General features: G+C 40.0%; 1 protein-coding gene across 2 annotated transcripts in view; it reads right to left on the minus strand.

The window, feature by feature from the left end:
* The window catches only part of fndc3a (fibronectin type III domain containing 3A), a 131,200-nt gene that overhangs the window by 96,994 nt on the left and 20,705 nt on the right, over positions 1 to 13,501 (minus strand). For both annotated transcript variants that reach the window (XM_056473043.1, XM_056473041.1), the window contains exon 2: positions 8,118 to 8,283. In XM_056473043.1, the coding sequence (XP_056329018.1) occupies positions 8,118 to 8,243 (126 nt within the window). In that variant the 5' untranslated portion in view covers positions 8,244 to 8,283. The remainder of the gene's footprint in view (positions 1 to 8,117; positions 8,284 to 13,501) is intronic.

Genomic DNA, 13,501 nt, shown 5'->3' on the forward strand with positions numbered 1-13,501 from the left:
CTAAAAGTGCGAGCGGTTTTACTTTCTCCAGAGAGCTCGCGATCGCTCGCCGCGAGTCTATATTTGAAATAACGAACTTCTTGAGCTGATAACGTGCGCGTGATTATTGAAGTGCTTCTGACATCCGATCCTTTCAGAAATTGACAAACGTGAGAGTGAAGCGTGAAAAAACAAAGGAGAAGCCAGAAAAAACAGAGCAAATCATTCTTTAAGCAACATCTTTTGGACTACTATGAACTCGGATGACGGAATTACTTTCTAACAAGAGGTTACATGCGCTGGCGAAGATTAAAAATACAGATGAGAGGTTTGCACTGACTGAGCTATATGTTGCATGTTATTTTTGAACCCAAATAAGGCCTAAATGTATGCTGTGTGTAGTTTATCTGTAACTGGTAACATATCGGAGACTGTAAGGGTCTGTATGTGCTCATATATGTTGCATTTATTTATTCATTTTATATAATTGCAGACGTTACAGTAGGCCATTTCGCACTGATCATTGATCTGCAGTTATAATCAAATTATGTTCATAGAAAGGTTAGTAATAAACATTTATACACAAGTATTTATATGCATAAAGTGCTTCCCACATGATATGTCAACGACTCGTACAGCTTTACTTCGAGTGAGATTTCCCAGAGCGAGAATGACGTCGACTGAAACTTTGTCGTACACCACGCCCACCAAAATGGTACCATTGGCAGTGTAAATGCAAGCCTGATAAAGTTGACCCGTACCAACCATACCGTACTGTGCCATAAAGGGCACCTTAGACTAAAATCTTCACAAAGAAAATCAATACTAGACTAAGGCAATGAAAATAATTATACAATATTAATAAATTTGTACAAAAATGTGAAAAGATGCTCAGGGTATCAGCGAGAAAGACTTTCAGGATCAGGATTTCAGGCTTTTCTCCAGAAAAAAGATTCACAAAATGAGTCTTCAATGAGAATACCTAAGCTCAAAGTTCTTCCCTTATATAGGCATCCCATTGCTTACAGATTAAATTGTAAAGATAACTGACACAAAAGCATCAATACTGACATTGGAATGTATAGGAGCATATACTGTCCAATACAACTAACCATTTTTGTCAGCTTTGTGGGATCATATGACTGTCTTTTGCTTTGGCGGTTCATCTACAAGTTTATTTTCATCCACAGCAAGTACAACGCTACCAAGTAGGTATGTAAGAGATCAAAAGCAAAGTGAAATCAAAAACATATCAATGTTTCTGGTCGATTTAGAGCCATTTATACCAGGGACTTTTTCGGCACAACTAACAGCCTTCATTTCTTATCCAGAATAGACGTCCCGCAGAGCGGCCCATTCTACTCTGCTTAGAGCCTTTGCTGCTTCAAAAAGCCTCATGCCTATAAAACCAAAGTGTTTGAAGACCACATAAAAACCTGAAACAACCTGAGGCAGAGGGAGGAAAAGCAAATAAATGAAAGCGTAAAAGGCCAGACGTCAGGGCTTACAGACGGCTGTTAGAAGAGAGGGAGGGTTCCTCCAAATCTTTACAATGAAGAGAACAGCTGGGCACCTGGGCTATTAGAAAGTATTGATAAACAACGCTCTGATTCATCTCATCCTGGTTCGATGCACAGACAAACAGGTCTGCAGGGAGTATACTGAAAAAGAAGTGTCGAATTGAGTCGTACCATGAAGTGGAAAAGTGGCAACAGTAGAGGTAAGGCCTGGGTGATATGGCAAAAAAAACAGGATCTCATTTTTTCCTAATGTTTGACCAATTGATGATTTCAATTTCATTTTATTATTAATATTATTATCATTGTTGTTGCAATATGTAACTAGACAAACTAAAAAGAAAATATTATAATATGACTTTAACATTCTTTTAAATAATTAACAATATTTTACAGTTCTTATTCAACCCAACCTTCCTAAACACTCCAGCTGCTCCACCTATTGACTAGAGTTGGAGGTGTTGAGGTAAATAGGTACAGTGAAAGAAGAGTCTTCGCATTGATCCCATGGGCCAGCCTACTCACACTTGCAGGTCTCCACAATGGAAGTCCAGTGTTCTCCAGCCTCCGGCACCTAGACGGCACAAGAAGTTTGGCCAAAGGAGAAATGGTCATGCCCAACTGAGCCTGGTTTCTTTCAAGGTTTTTTCCTTGAGTAAAGTTTGTTCCACGCCACTGTCACCACTGGCTAGCTTGGTTTGGGACTTGTGAAGCTGCGCATCGATGGATTTGCTCTTCAGTGTTTGGACTTTCAGGAGTGTAATTTAAACCACACTGAACTGAACTAAACTGAACTGACACAGTTTCAATTTACTAGAACTTCTTTCTTAAGCTGCTCTGACACAATGTACACTGTAAAAGCAATACAGAAATAAAGATATGACTTTAACATTCTTTTAAATAATTAACAATATTTTACAGTTCTTATTCAACCTAACCTTCCTCAACACTCCAACTGCTCGACCTATTGACTAGAGTTGGAGGTGTTGAGGTAAATAGGTACAGTGACAGAAGAGTCTTCGCATTGATCCCATGGGCCAGCCAACCCACACCTGCCGGTCTCCACAATTGACGTCCAGTGTTCTTCAGCCTCCGGCACCTAGATTGCACAAGAAGTTTGGACAATGGAGAAATGGTTTGGCCCAACTGAGCCTGGTTTCTTCCAAGGTTGTTTCCTTCACTTTTGTCAATTGAAGTTTGTTCCTTGCCACTGTCGCCACTGGCTTGCTTGGTTTGGGACTTGTGAAGCTGCACATCGATGGATTTACTCTTCAGTGTTTGGACTTTCAGGAGTGAAATTTAAACCACACTGAACTGAACTAAACTGAACTGACACAGTTTCAAGAGTTACTAGAACTTCTTTCTTAAGCTGCTTTGACACAATATTTTACAGTTCTTACTCAACCTAACCTTCCTCAACACTCAAACTGCTCGACCTATTGACTAGAGTTGGAGGTGTTGAGGTAAATAGGTACAGTGACAGACGAGTCTTCGCATTGATCCCATGGGCCAACCAACCCACACCTGCAGGTCTCCACGATGGACGTCCAGTGTTCTTCAGCCTAGACTGCACAAGAAGTTTGGCCAATGGAGAAATGGTTTGGCCCAACTGAGCCTGGTTTCTTCCAAGGTTATTTCCTTCACTTTTGTCAATTGGTGAAGTTTGTTCCTTGCCACTGTCGCCACTGGCTCGCTTGGTTTGGGACGCATCGATGGAGTTGCTCGTCAGTGTTTGGACTTGCAGCAATGAAATTTAAACCACACTGAACTGAACTAAACTTTGAAAACTGGACTGACAGTTTCAGTTTACTAGAACTTCCATGTTAAGCTGCTTTGACACAATGTACACTGTAAAAGTGCTACAGAAATAAAGAGGAATTGAATACTGTATATAATTGTGCACATATTCCAATTTGCTTTCATGAAAGAGCAGAAGTGGTGTTGCCAGGAGGATGCTACGCTGATATTTAAGGGCACAAGAGCTACGTGGCACAAAGGAAGAGAGAAGGGAGGAACCCGGTTGCTGAGTGCAAGTCCAGTGGGAAAGGTCAGGTCAGAGGCGTAAGCCATCATGGCACATTGTCACTACTGTTTTTGCCAAGATGTGTCACTCGGTTTGGCTCACTGACACTCGAGGCTCCTTCAGGTCTGCTGAAAACTCCTGCCGTCAGTTTGTATTCTCACACATGCTGCTTAGCCATGCCCTCTTACACAAGCACCTCTTCTCTGACACATGGACCAGTTAGCACCAGGAGTCAGTTAGTTACACTCACCTTACAAGGAACACTCCATGATGCAAACATCAAACGCACACCTGGAGAGGGACCACGCTTGGGATTAGTTGTAGGCGTAAAAGGCCACATATGAGGAGAAACGCCGAGGGCACAAACAAACAGGCTTCTGCGGTAATTAACACTGAGCTAGTCTTGGCTTTTCACACCAGTAAAGAAGGGCTAGGTGATATGACTGAAATCTCTTTTCACAATAGAAGTACTCTCCTTTCCTGTCAACAATCAAAATAACGATATACAGTTGAAGTCAATATTATTCGTCCTCCTGTGAATTTTTTTTATTTCTTTTTCAAATATTTAACAGAGCAAGGAATTTTTCACAGTATTTCCTATAATATTTTTTCTTCTGGAGAAAGTCTTATTTGCTTTATTTCGCCTAGAATAAAAGCCGTTTTTAATTGTTTTGAAAGTATTTTAAGGTCAATAATATTAGCTCGATTGTCTAGAGAACAAACCCTCATTATACAATGACTTGCCTAATTAACCTAGTTAAGCCTTTAAATGACACTTTAAGCTGAATACAGTTATTAAAACTATTATGTTTTAGAAAGGTGTTAAAGAAATCTTCTTTCTGTTAAACAGAAATTGGGGGAAAACAGGGGGCTAATAATTCAGGAAGGCTAACTGTGCGTTCACACCGGAAGCGGCGAGAGCGTCAAAGTAGCCGGAAGTCATTCATTTTCAATGGAAGCTGGCGGCGACAAGCAGGGATGAGCAGCGCGGAACATCTTCACCGGTATCGGCGTTGAGGACAGTTGAAATCAAGTCGACTTTATGGTAATGAGCTATGACACAGTTCGCCGGCAAGCAATTGGAATGTAGAAATCCACCGCTTGAGAGGAGTCCAGAGAACACAGCCCTGTGAACTTTGATTACGACCACACTTGTTCCCAAGGGTTTGATCATAGGGGCTTTGACTATTGCGGTCGCTGGATTTCCAATTATTTACAATGTTTTCTTACAGTGACATACATTAAGTTACTGGCGATGTGCGATGGCGATGGCGATGTACGTATTTTTTTTCTTTAAAAAAGTGAGAATGTCATGCTAACTATAACAACAGTACAAAACAGTATTGCTGCTTCAGAGTATTTCAGACATATGGACAGATATTGGATAATAAGCAATGCCGCATCACACACAACAACTAGATCTTTCATTGTTAAATGAATTTGATAAAAAGTGCGCAACATTTTCACGCTAGAAAGCATGTTTTTATGCGGGAATGTAACTGATATATTGCAACAGCTTCTTTAAATATGAGATTTTGACACTCTCGCCAGTGAACCTGTGAAGGCACATAGCATTGTCGACAGGCGACTGCACTCTCATCGTCTTCGATGTGAAGGCATAGTAATAATTCCTTAACTGTAGTACCATTTCTGTAAATTCAATCAATTAATAGGTATATAATATCTATTGCATCTCTAGATCATGGCAGACGCCATTTAGCAGCTCCCTAACAACTTGACTTTACACTCAACAACTTAACATCCCTATCTTTCCACTGACCCAACACACCAAGAGGAGTAGAATCAGGCATTAAAAAGCATGAAGGTTTTATGCTCTACAGAGGCCACTTGAATGAATGAGTTTACTTGCCAACGCACTTCTGCAACTTGTGGTTTGACGAATGAGATGAGCAGAAGGTGATAAAAAAATGAACAGGGATAAAAGAGGTCATAGGAACGAAAGATTGGAGAAGGGGATGGTGTGTACGCATTTTCTGCCTGTTTAAGTGCTCAGTGGACCATAGAGATGATTGGGAAGGGCTTGTCAGGTGATCGCCACAGGGAGCTGAAAAGTCAACAGCAGGTTATTAACAACACGACCTCGCTGAGCCTGGATACACTCCCACTACACACAGAGAGTAAAACCTCCTTAACTAACAACATTCTTTAAATATGAGTTTATAGCTTAATGTCGCCATGAAATCTAAATTTACTCTTATTTACTTATCTACACTTATTACCTCTTATTTTAATACAAGAGCACCTTATGGTCAGATATCGGTCCATTGGGACAGGGCTTTCAGTCCTTCCCTCCTCTTCAAAACTATTTTCCTTATTTTTTGTAACACGGAATGTCATTAGAACGGAGCCATTGTTTTTTTGGGGGGGTTGGGCTATCAGTCCTTTAGGGCGGAGCTATCAGTCCTTTAGAATGGAGCTATCAATTCTGTGGGGTGGGGCTATCAGTCATTTAGGCCAGAGCTATCAGTCTATTAGGGTAGAGCAATCAGTTCCTTAGGGCAGAACTATCTGTCCTTTAGGGCAGGGGCTATCAGTCTTTTAGGGAGGGGCTATGAGTCCTTTAGGGAGGGCCTATTAATACTTTAGGATGGAGCTATCAGTTTTTTAGGGTGAGTCATCAGTCAATTAGGGCAGGGCTGTCAGTTCTTTAGGGCGGGGCTATCAGTTCTTTAAGGTGGGGCTGTCAGTTCTTTAGGGTGGGGCTGTCAGTCCTTTAGGGCAGGGCTGTCAGTCCTTTGGGGTGGGGCTATCAGCCTATTAGGGCAGAGCTATCAGTTCTATAGGGCAGATATATCAGTCCTTAAGGGCAGGGGCTATCAGTCCTTTAGGGTGGAGCTATCAGTTCTTTAGGGCAGAGCTATCAGTCCTTTAGGACGGAGCTATCAGTTCTTTGGGGTGGAGCTATCAGTTCTTTGGGGTGGAGCTATCAGTTCTTTGGGGCAGAGCTATGAGTTCTTTGGAGCAGGGCTATCAGTCTTATGGTGAGGTATCAGTCCATTGGGACTGGGCTATCAATCCTTTAGGGAGGGCCCATCAGTCCTTTAGGGCAGGGCTATCAGTCCTTTAGGGTGGAGCTATCAGTTCTTTGGGGCAGAGCTATCAGTCCTTTTAGGAAGGGGCTATCAGTTCTTTAGGGCAGAGCTATGAGTTCTTTGGAGCAGGGCTATCAGTCTTATGGTGAGGTACGAGTCCATTGGGACAGAGCTATCAGTTCTTTAGGGCAGGGGCTATCAGTCTTTTAGGAGTGACCTATCAGTCCTTTAGGGAGGGCCCATCAGACCATTAGGGCGGGGCTATCAGTTTTTTGGGGTGGCGCTATCAGTCCTTTAGGGAGGGGCTATCAGTTCTTTAGTGCTCAACTATCAGTCCTTTGGGGCGGGCTATCAGTCTGTTGGGGCTGGGCTATCAGTCTGTCTCCAATCTCTGCCTTGACTCATCATTGGGCATCTGAAAAGATTCTGGGTGCCGACAAATGATACCAGTGAACTGTAATCCTCCACAACTTAGAATAAAAAGTAGAATAAAAATATTCCAACAATCCAAAAGGTTCCCAAAAGATGAAATCACATACCGCCCTACATTTTTTTTCTCATTTCACAAACTGTTTCCAAAAATCCATTTCCAATCAGATGTGCATCACGATAATGGACAAGGACAACTTTAACCTCTGCTTCATGCTAATTTTAAAGAGTCTGAAACAGTCTGAAACACTTATCTGTGTGCACTATAATTTTCCAAGCCACAAGTGTGCATAAGAGTACAATTACTCATCACAATTTATGGTAATTACCAACGAGATAGAATAAGAACCCACTTCCCCTGTTAAAAATAAATAAAAAAGGTGAAAATGCATCATCGTTTATCCTTGGAAAGTCATGGTCAGTAAAGTACAATCAGCCTGATGTTTGAGAGAGTGACAGAAATGCCACCCAACCACGTCATGGCCACTGACATTCGCCACGATAGCCCTACGGGCAACGAGGGATGGACAGCTCCTCTCCGTGGCCTTTACTCCCACTATCACACGTCTCCATGTCGGGTCAGGGTCAATGACGTAACCATTGCCCAGAGCCACAAGAGCACACATCACAACTTGGGAAGTACGCCACATATACCATGACGGAATAGTAGAACAAAAACAAACAAACACAAACACACACACACACACACACACACACACACACACACACAGAGAGACAAACAAGCATGCACAACACAAAAACAAACACACATTCTCACCCACCCAAACACACACACTCAAACACAACCAAACAAACACACATAAGCAAAAACACAGACACACACACACACACACACAGGAAGACAAACATAAACATCAACACACATACACAAAAACACTCTTAAACAAACAAACACAGTCTCACCCACCAAAACACACACAAACAACTGCACTCACAAACACACACTCAAACACAAACACACACAGACAGACACAAACAAACACACACACACACACAAACAAAAACACACAAACACTCTCGCAAACACACACACACACACACACACACACACACAAACACGAGTGAACACAAATCTGCGATGATGTTTTCTGCTACCTGTTGTGGTCCATCTCCGTTGACGATGTTGGCCGGATGTGGAGGCGGCGGCGGCGAGCTGAGCATCGGGATGTCCTGACTGAGCAACTGGCCGGACTCCAGCGGGGAGGACGAGTGTTCAGCCATGACTCCCTCATCCACACTACAGGAGAGACACTGCCTGCTCCTGAAAACACAAAACACACACACTCAATCACAGAGTTTCACACTGCATGACTTTACAATTGGAAGAATCACCGACAACTGTCTCGGTCCGAAAACAACCGGTCTTACAAACAAACACACACGAAAAGTGACATAGAAACAACACAAGGTAATGTAGTACAGCTTGTGTTATTTATTTTTTTATTTTTATAATAATTTTTGGGGAGTTTTCACCTTTAATTGAGATAGGACACTGGAGATTTCAGAGAGGAAAGTATTGGGAGCAGAGAGAAGGGAAGGGTTGGCAAAGGACCTCGAGCCGGGAATCGAACTCTGGTCACCGTGAGCACCATGGTGCTATTTGACGGCGCAATTAACCACTAGGCTATTGGCGCAGACATATCTTGTGTTATTAACTATGCTGTGGCGAGGGGGCGGGGCAGAGAGCTGCAGATATGGAATGAAGCCGGCGCGCAAGTGAATAATGAGAAACACCTGTGGCGCACACCAGCCTCGAATCCCACGGAAGGAGCTCTGGACTATAAGAGAAGGAACGATGGCAGAGGAAGCTGAGAGTGCTGCACAGATGGCTCTATCTCTATTCTATTTCGTTACATATAAAGACAGATATGTAACGAGATATATATATATATATATATATATATATATATATATATATATATATATATATATATATATATATATATATATATATATATATATATATATATATATACACACATTCACCCGCCTAAACCTCACCCCCATCCGAGTCATGGCACGTCAAGATGAAAAGCAATCAAAACTATGAATATACTCAAACAACTCTTTTTCTATTGCAAATATTAATGTAGCCTATTCTCTTTTTTTATTATTATTATTATTATAATTATTATTCTTTTTCTGCTTTTTTTGACGATGTGAATGTCATAATTGTACGATTTTGGTATTATTTTAATTGTTAAACATTCAGCATATACAAAAAAACTAACAAACTATCTCTATATATTACATATAAGCTGAGTCAGAGTTTTATTTATTTGATAGTTTATTTCACATTTCTTGATTGTAAAGGCTAAACACAAATAAAAAGTGCACATTAATTTTTTGTACTGCTTTTATTTAAAGAAAAAAGAAAGTTGTAAGAGCCTGGAGGTATAATAGACTTTAGGCCAGTTTCCACTGAGTGGTACGGTACGGTTCAATTTGGTACGCTTTTATGGCCGTTTCCACTGTCAAAAAGCGTACCGAACCGTACCGTACCACTTTTTCGGCACCCTTTCGAAAGGGTACCAAACATGAGAAAGGGTACCAAAAGGCGGAGCTAGACGCGCAGCTGATTTTACAGAGATATGTTTACAGAGATACATCATTCGCTTACGCAACAAGCCAGAATGACAACAAAAAACCGCCATATTTAAAATACACGCACAGCCGAGAGATTACAGCGGAATTATTTATACATATAATAATGAGCCATGGTCGACCCGGACTCAAACAAACCTTGTCGTCGTCTCGATAAACAGCCACAAAGCCATGGAGTAGAGCAGATTTACCCTGTGCCGCGTAGTTTTTTTACGAGGCAGTCTGAGGCGCGAGCGGTTTCGCTTTCTTCCTTGCGCTCGCGCGCATCTAACATTATATCTGAAATAACAAACTTCTTGAGCTGATGATAATAACCTGCGCTTGATTATTGACGTGCTTTTGAAACCCGATCCTGTCAGACACTGACAAACGCGAGAGTGAAGCGCGGAAAAAACAAGGGAGAAGCCGGAAAAAAAGGAGCACATTATTTTTGAGCAGACGTGAACACACTGCCTTATTTAATTATTATTGTTATTATCACCTTTTGGACTAATATGTACTCAGAATGATGGAATTACTGTCTAACAGAGGTTACATGTGCTGCTGAAGATTACAGACACAGATGAGAGGTTTACACTGACTGTAGGCTATATTTAGTGTTGTTTTTTAACCTAAATACTGACGAAATGTCTGTTGTGTGTGTTCTTCTGTAATTGATAACATATCGGAGACTGTAAGGAGCTGTTTGTGTTCATATATGTTCATTTATTTAATATAATAACAGACGTTACAGTAGGCCGTTTCGCACTGTCATTGATCTGCAGTTATAATCAACTCATGTTCATTGAAAAGTTAGTAATAAACATTTCTACACAAGTATTTATGTGTGTAAAGCATCTGTTTTATGAGAAGAGCTTCTCATATGATATGTAAGTGACCCGTACAGCTTTATTGTAGACATTTCCTCCAGCAAGAATGACATCGACTGAAACTTTCTGTTATACACCACGCCCACCAAAAGGGTACCCTTGTTAGTGGAAACGCAAGCTTGATAAAGGTGACCCGTACCAAACCGAACCGTACCGTACTGTACCAGTCAGTGGAAACGAGCCATTTGCAAACTCAGTTTGCAGACATTTGTTGGATCAGACATCCATTGTGTGCGTTCTTGCCAGTTTTTTCTTGGCTTTTTAATATTGTCCATATCGATATCGGAATTATATCGTATCGAAATTAAGAAATATATCAGGATATACATTTTTTCCATATCGTCCAGCCTTGTCTGAAGTCTATGGAGACTCCAGTGTTAATAAAAAAGTAGTTCCATCATCTGATTCATGCCCTGGTACTTAACTTCACCAGTCAGCCAGTTTAGATAAACAGTATATTGTCTTTTCAGGGTCAGTCGTGGTTTCGAGTGCGTCAATTGCATGAATTCAACTTTATTTCACTTTTTTTTTTGCTTATTTTAGAATTGTGCGTAAGAGAGAGAAAAAATAACCTATTTTAAGCTCAATTCATTGTATTCAGGGACAGTTTGACCTGTCTGGGTGCCACGCAGCAGGAATAAAAATATCCCATTTGTTCACTGCCACGTCCACACACACACACACCAAAATGAATTAAAACGAACTAATCAACTCATAGTATGGCGTTCAGTTGGTGTGAATCTCTTCCCACCCTTCTCTTTCTCTCTCTCTCGCTGTCCTATGTATGAGACTGCCAATGAGTCACCAGCAGAAGGTAATAAGGAGGAAATGATATGTGTCCTTGAAGCTCATTAGCATCAGGCGCATGCGTTCTCAGCAGCGGCAGCGATCAGACTAATCCGTTAACTAGTCCCCTACTTAAACCCGCACACCAACTCAGGTTATGGGGGTGATGGTGCTCAACAAGACCAATCCTGCTAAGACCTAACAAAGCACTTTTCAGCACATGCGGGCTTTAGGGAGACACTGAATGAAGCGCCTGCGCCAGGATTTAACCACATGTTTGACACTTAGGTGCTAAAGATACTGAAGTCATCAGGTCAAACCTCAAAAGCACTTCAGAAGAGGGTTTGTGATTGTCAGACTACCAGTTCTTAATAAAAGAGACTAGTGCTGTCAGAAAATATCCATAAGGATTGATACTGGAATATTTAAAACGATACAATCTTGCTTTTGGTTAATATCAATATCGGCTTTGCTCCTTAGAAGTATTGTAATTTGTATCAAATATCGTTATTTTTCTTGGTAGGATATTTCAGTATCGTGACAACGCTAGTTTTTGTTTGTAAGTTTGTTTGTTTGTTCTTATTAGGGATGACTCAATTGGATTTTCTGTCTGTTTCAGTGTTGTCACAATAATGGAATTTGTAACTTCAATACGATATCAAGAAAAATATCACTATTCGATACCATTTTCGATACTTGAAGGAAGCATCTGGGATGCTGCTGAGAAGAGAATGCAAGAGAGCAAAGGCGCTATCGATACTAACCAAAAACAAGATCGTATCGTTTTAAATATTACAGTATCGATACTTACTGAAATATTAATATTATTCTCACAATACTGGAATTTCTCATTTCGATACGATATAATATAAAGAAAATATCAATATTCGATATCATTTTCGATACTTCAAAGAAGCTTCTGGGATGCTGCTGAGAAGAGAATGCAAGAGAGCAAAGCCACTATCGATACTAACCAAAAACAAGATCGTATCGTTTTAAATATTACTGTATCGATACTTATTGAAATATACATTTTTTTTGTCACAGTATTGGAATTTCTAACTTCGATACGATATCAAGAAAAATGTCAATATTCGATACCATTTTCAATACTTCAAAGAAGCTTCTGGGATGCTGCTGAGAAGAGAATGCAAGAGAACAAAGCCACTATCGATACTAACCAAAGACAAAATCGTATCGTTTTAAATATAACAGTATCGATACTTATTGAAATATCAATATTATTGTCACAATACTGGAATTTCTCATTTCGATACGATATAATATAAAGAAAATATTAATATTCAAAACCATTTTCGATACTTCAAAGAAGCTTCTGGGATGCTGCTGAGAAGAGAATGCAAGAAAGCAAAGGCGCTATCAATACTAACCAAAAACAAGATCGTATTATTTTAAATTTTACAGTATCAATACTTATTGAAATGTCAATATTATTGTCAAAATAACGGAATTTCTCATTTCGATACGATATAAAGAAATTTATCAATATTCGATACCATTTTAGATACTTCAAAGAAGCTTCTGGGATGCTGCTGAGAAAAGAACGCAAGAGAACAAAGCCACTATCGATACTAACCAAAAACAAGATCGTATCGTTTTAAAGATTACAGTATCGATACTTATTGAATTATCAATATTATTGTCACAATACTGGAATTTCTCATTTCGATACGATATAATATAAAGAAAAATATCAATATTTGATACCATTTTAGATACTTCAAGGAAGCTCCTGGGATGCTGCTGAGAAGAGAATGCAAGAGAGCAAAGCCACTATCGATACTAATCAAAAACAAGATCGTATCGTTTTAAATATTACTGTATCGATACTTGTTGAATTATACATTTTTTTGTCAGAGTATTGTAATTTCTAACTTCGATACAATATCAAGAAAAATGTTGATATTCGATACTATTTTCGATACTTCAAGGAAGCTTCTGGGATGCTGCTGAGAAGAGAATGCAAGAGAGCAAAGGCACTATCGATACTAACCAAAAACAAGATCGTATCGTTTTAAATATTACAGTATCGATACTTACTGAAATATTAATATTATTCTCACAATACTGGAATTTCTCATTTCGATACGATATAATATAAAGAAAATATCAATATTCGATATCATTTTCGATACTTCAAAGAAGCTTCTGGGATGCTGCTGAGAAGAGAATGCAAGAGAGCAAAGCCACTATCGATAC

The sequence above is a fragment of the Danio aesculapii genome, chromosome 15 (genome assembly GCF_903798145.1).
Source record: "Danio aesculapii chromosome 15, fDanAes4.1, whole genome shotgun sequence".
Taxonomy (NCBI): domain Eukaryota; kingdom Metazoa; phylum Chordata; class Actinopteri; order Cypriniformes; family Danionidae; genus Danio; species Danio aesculapii.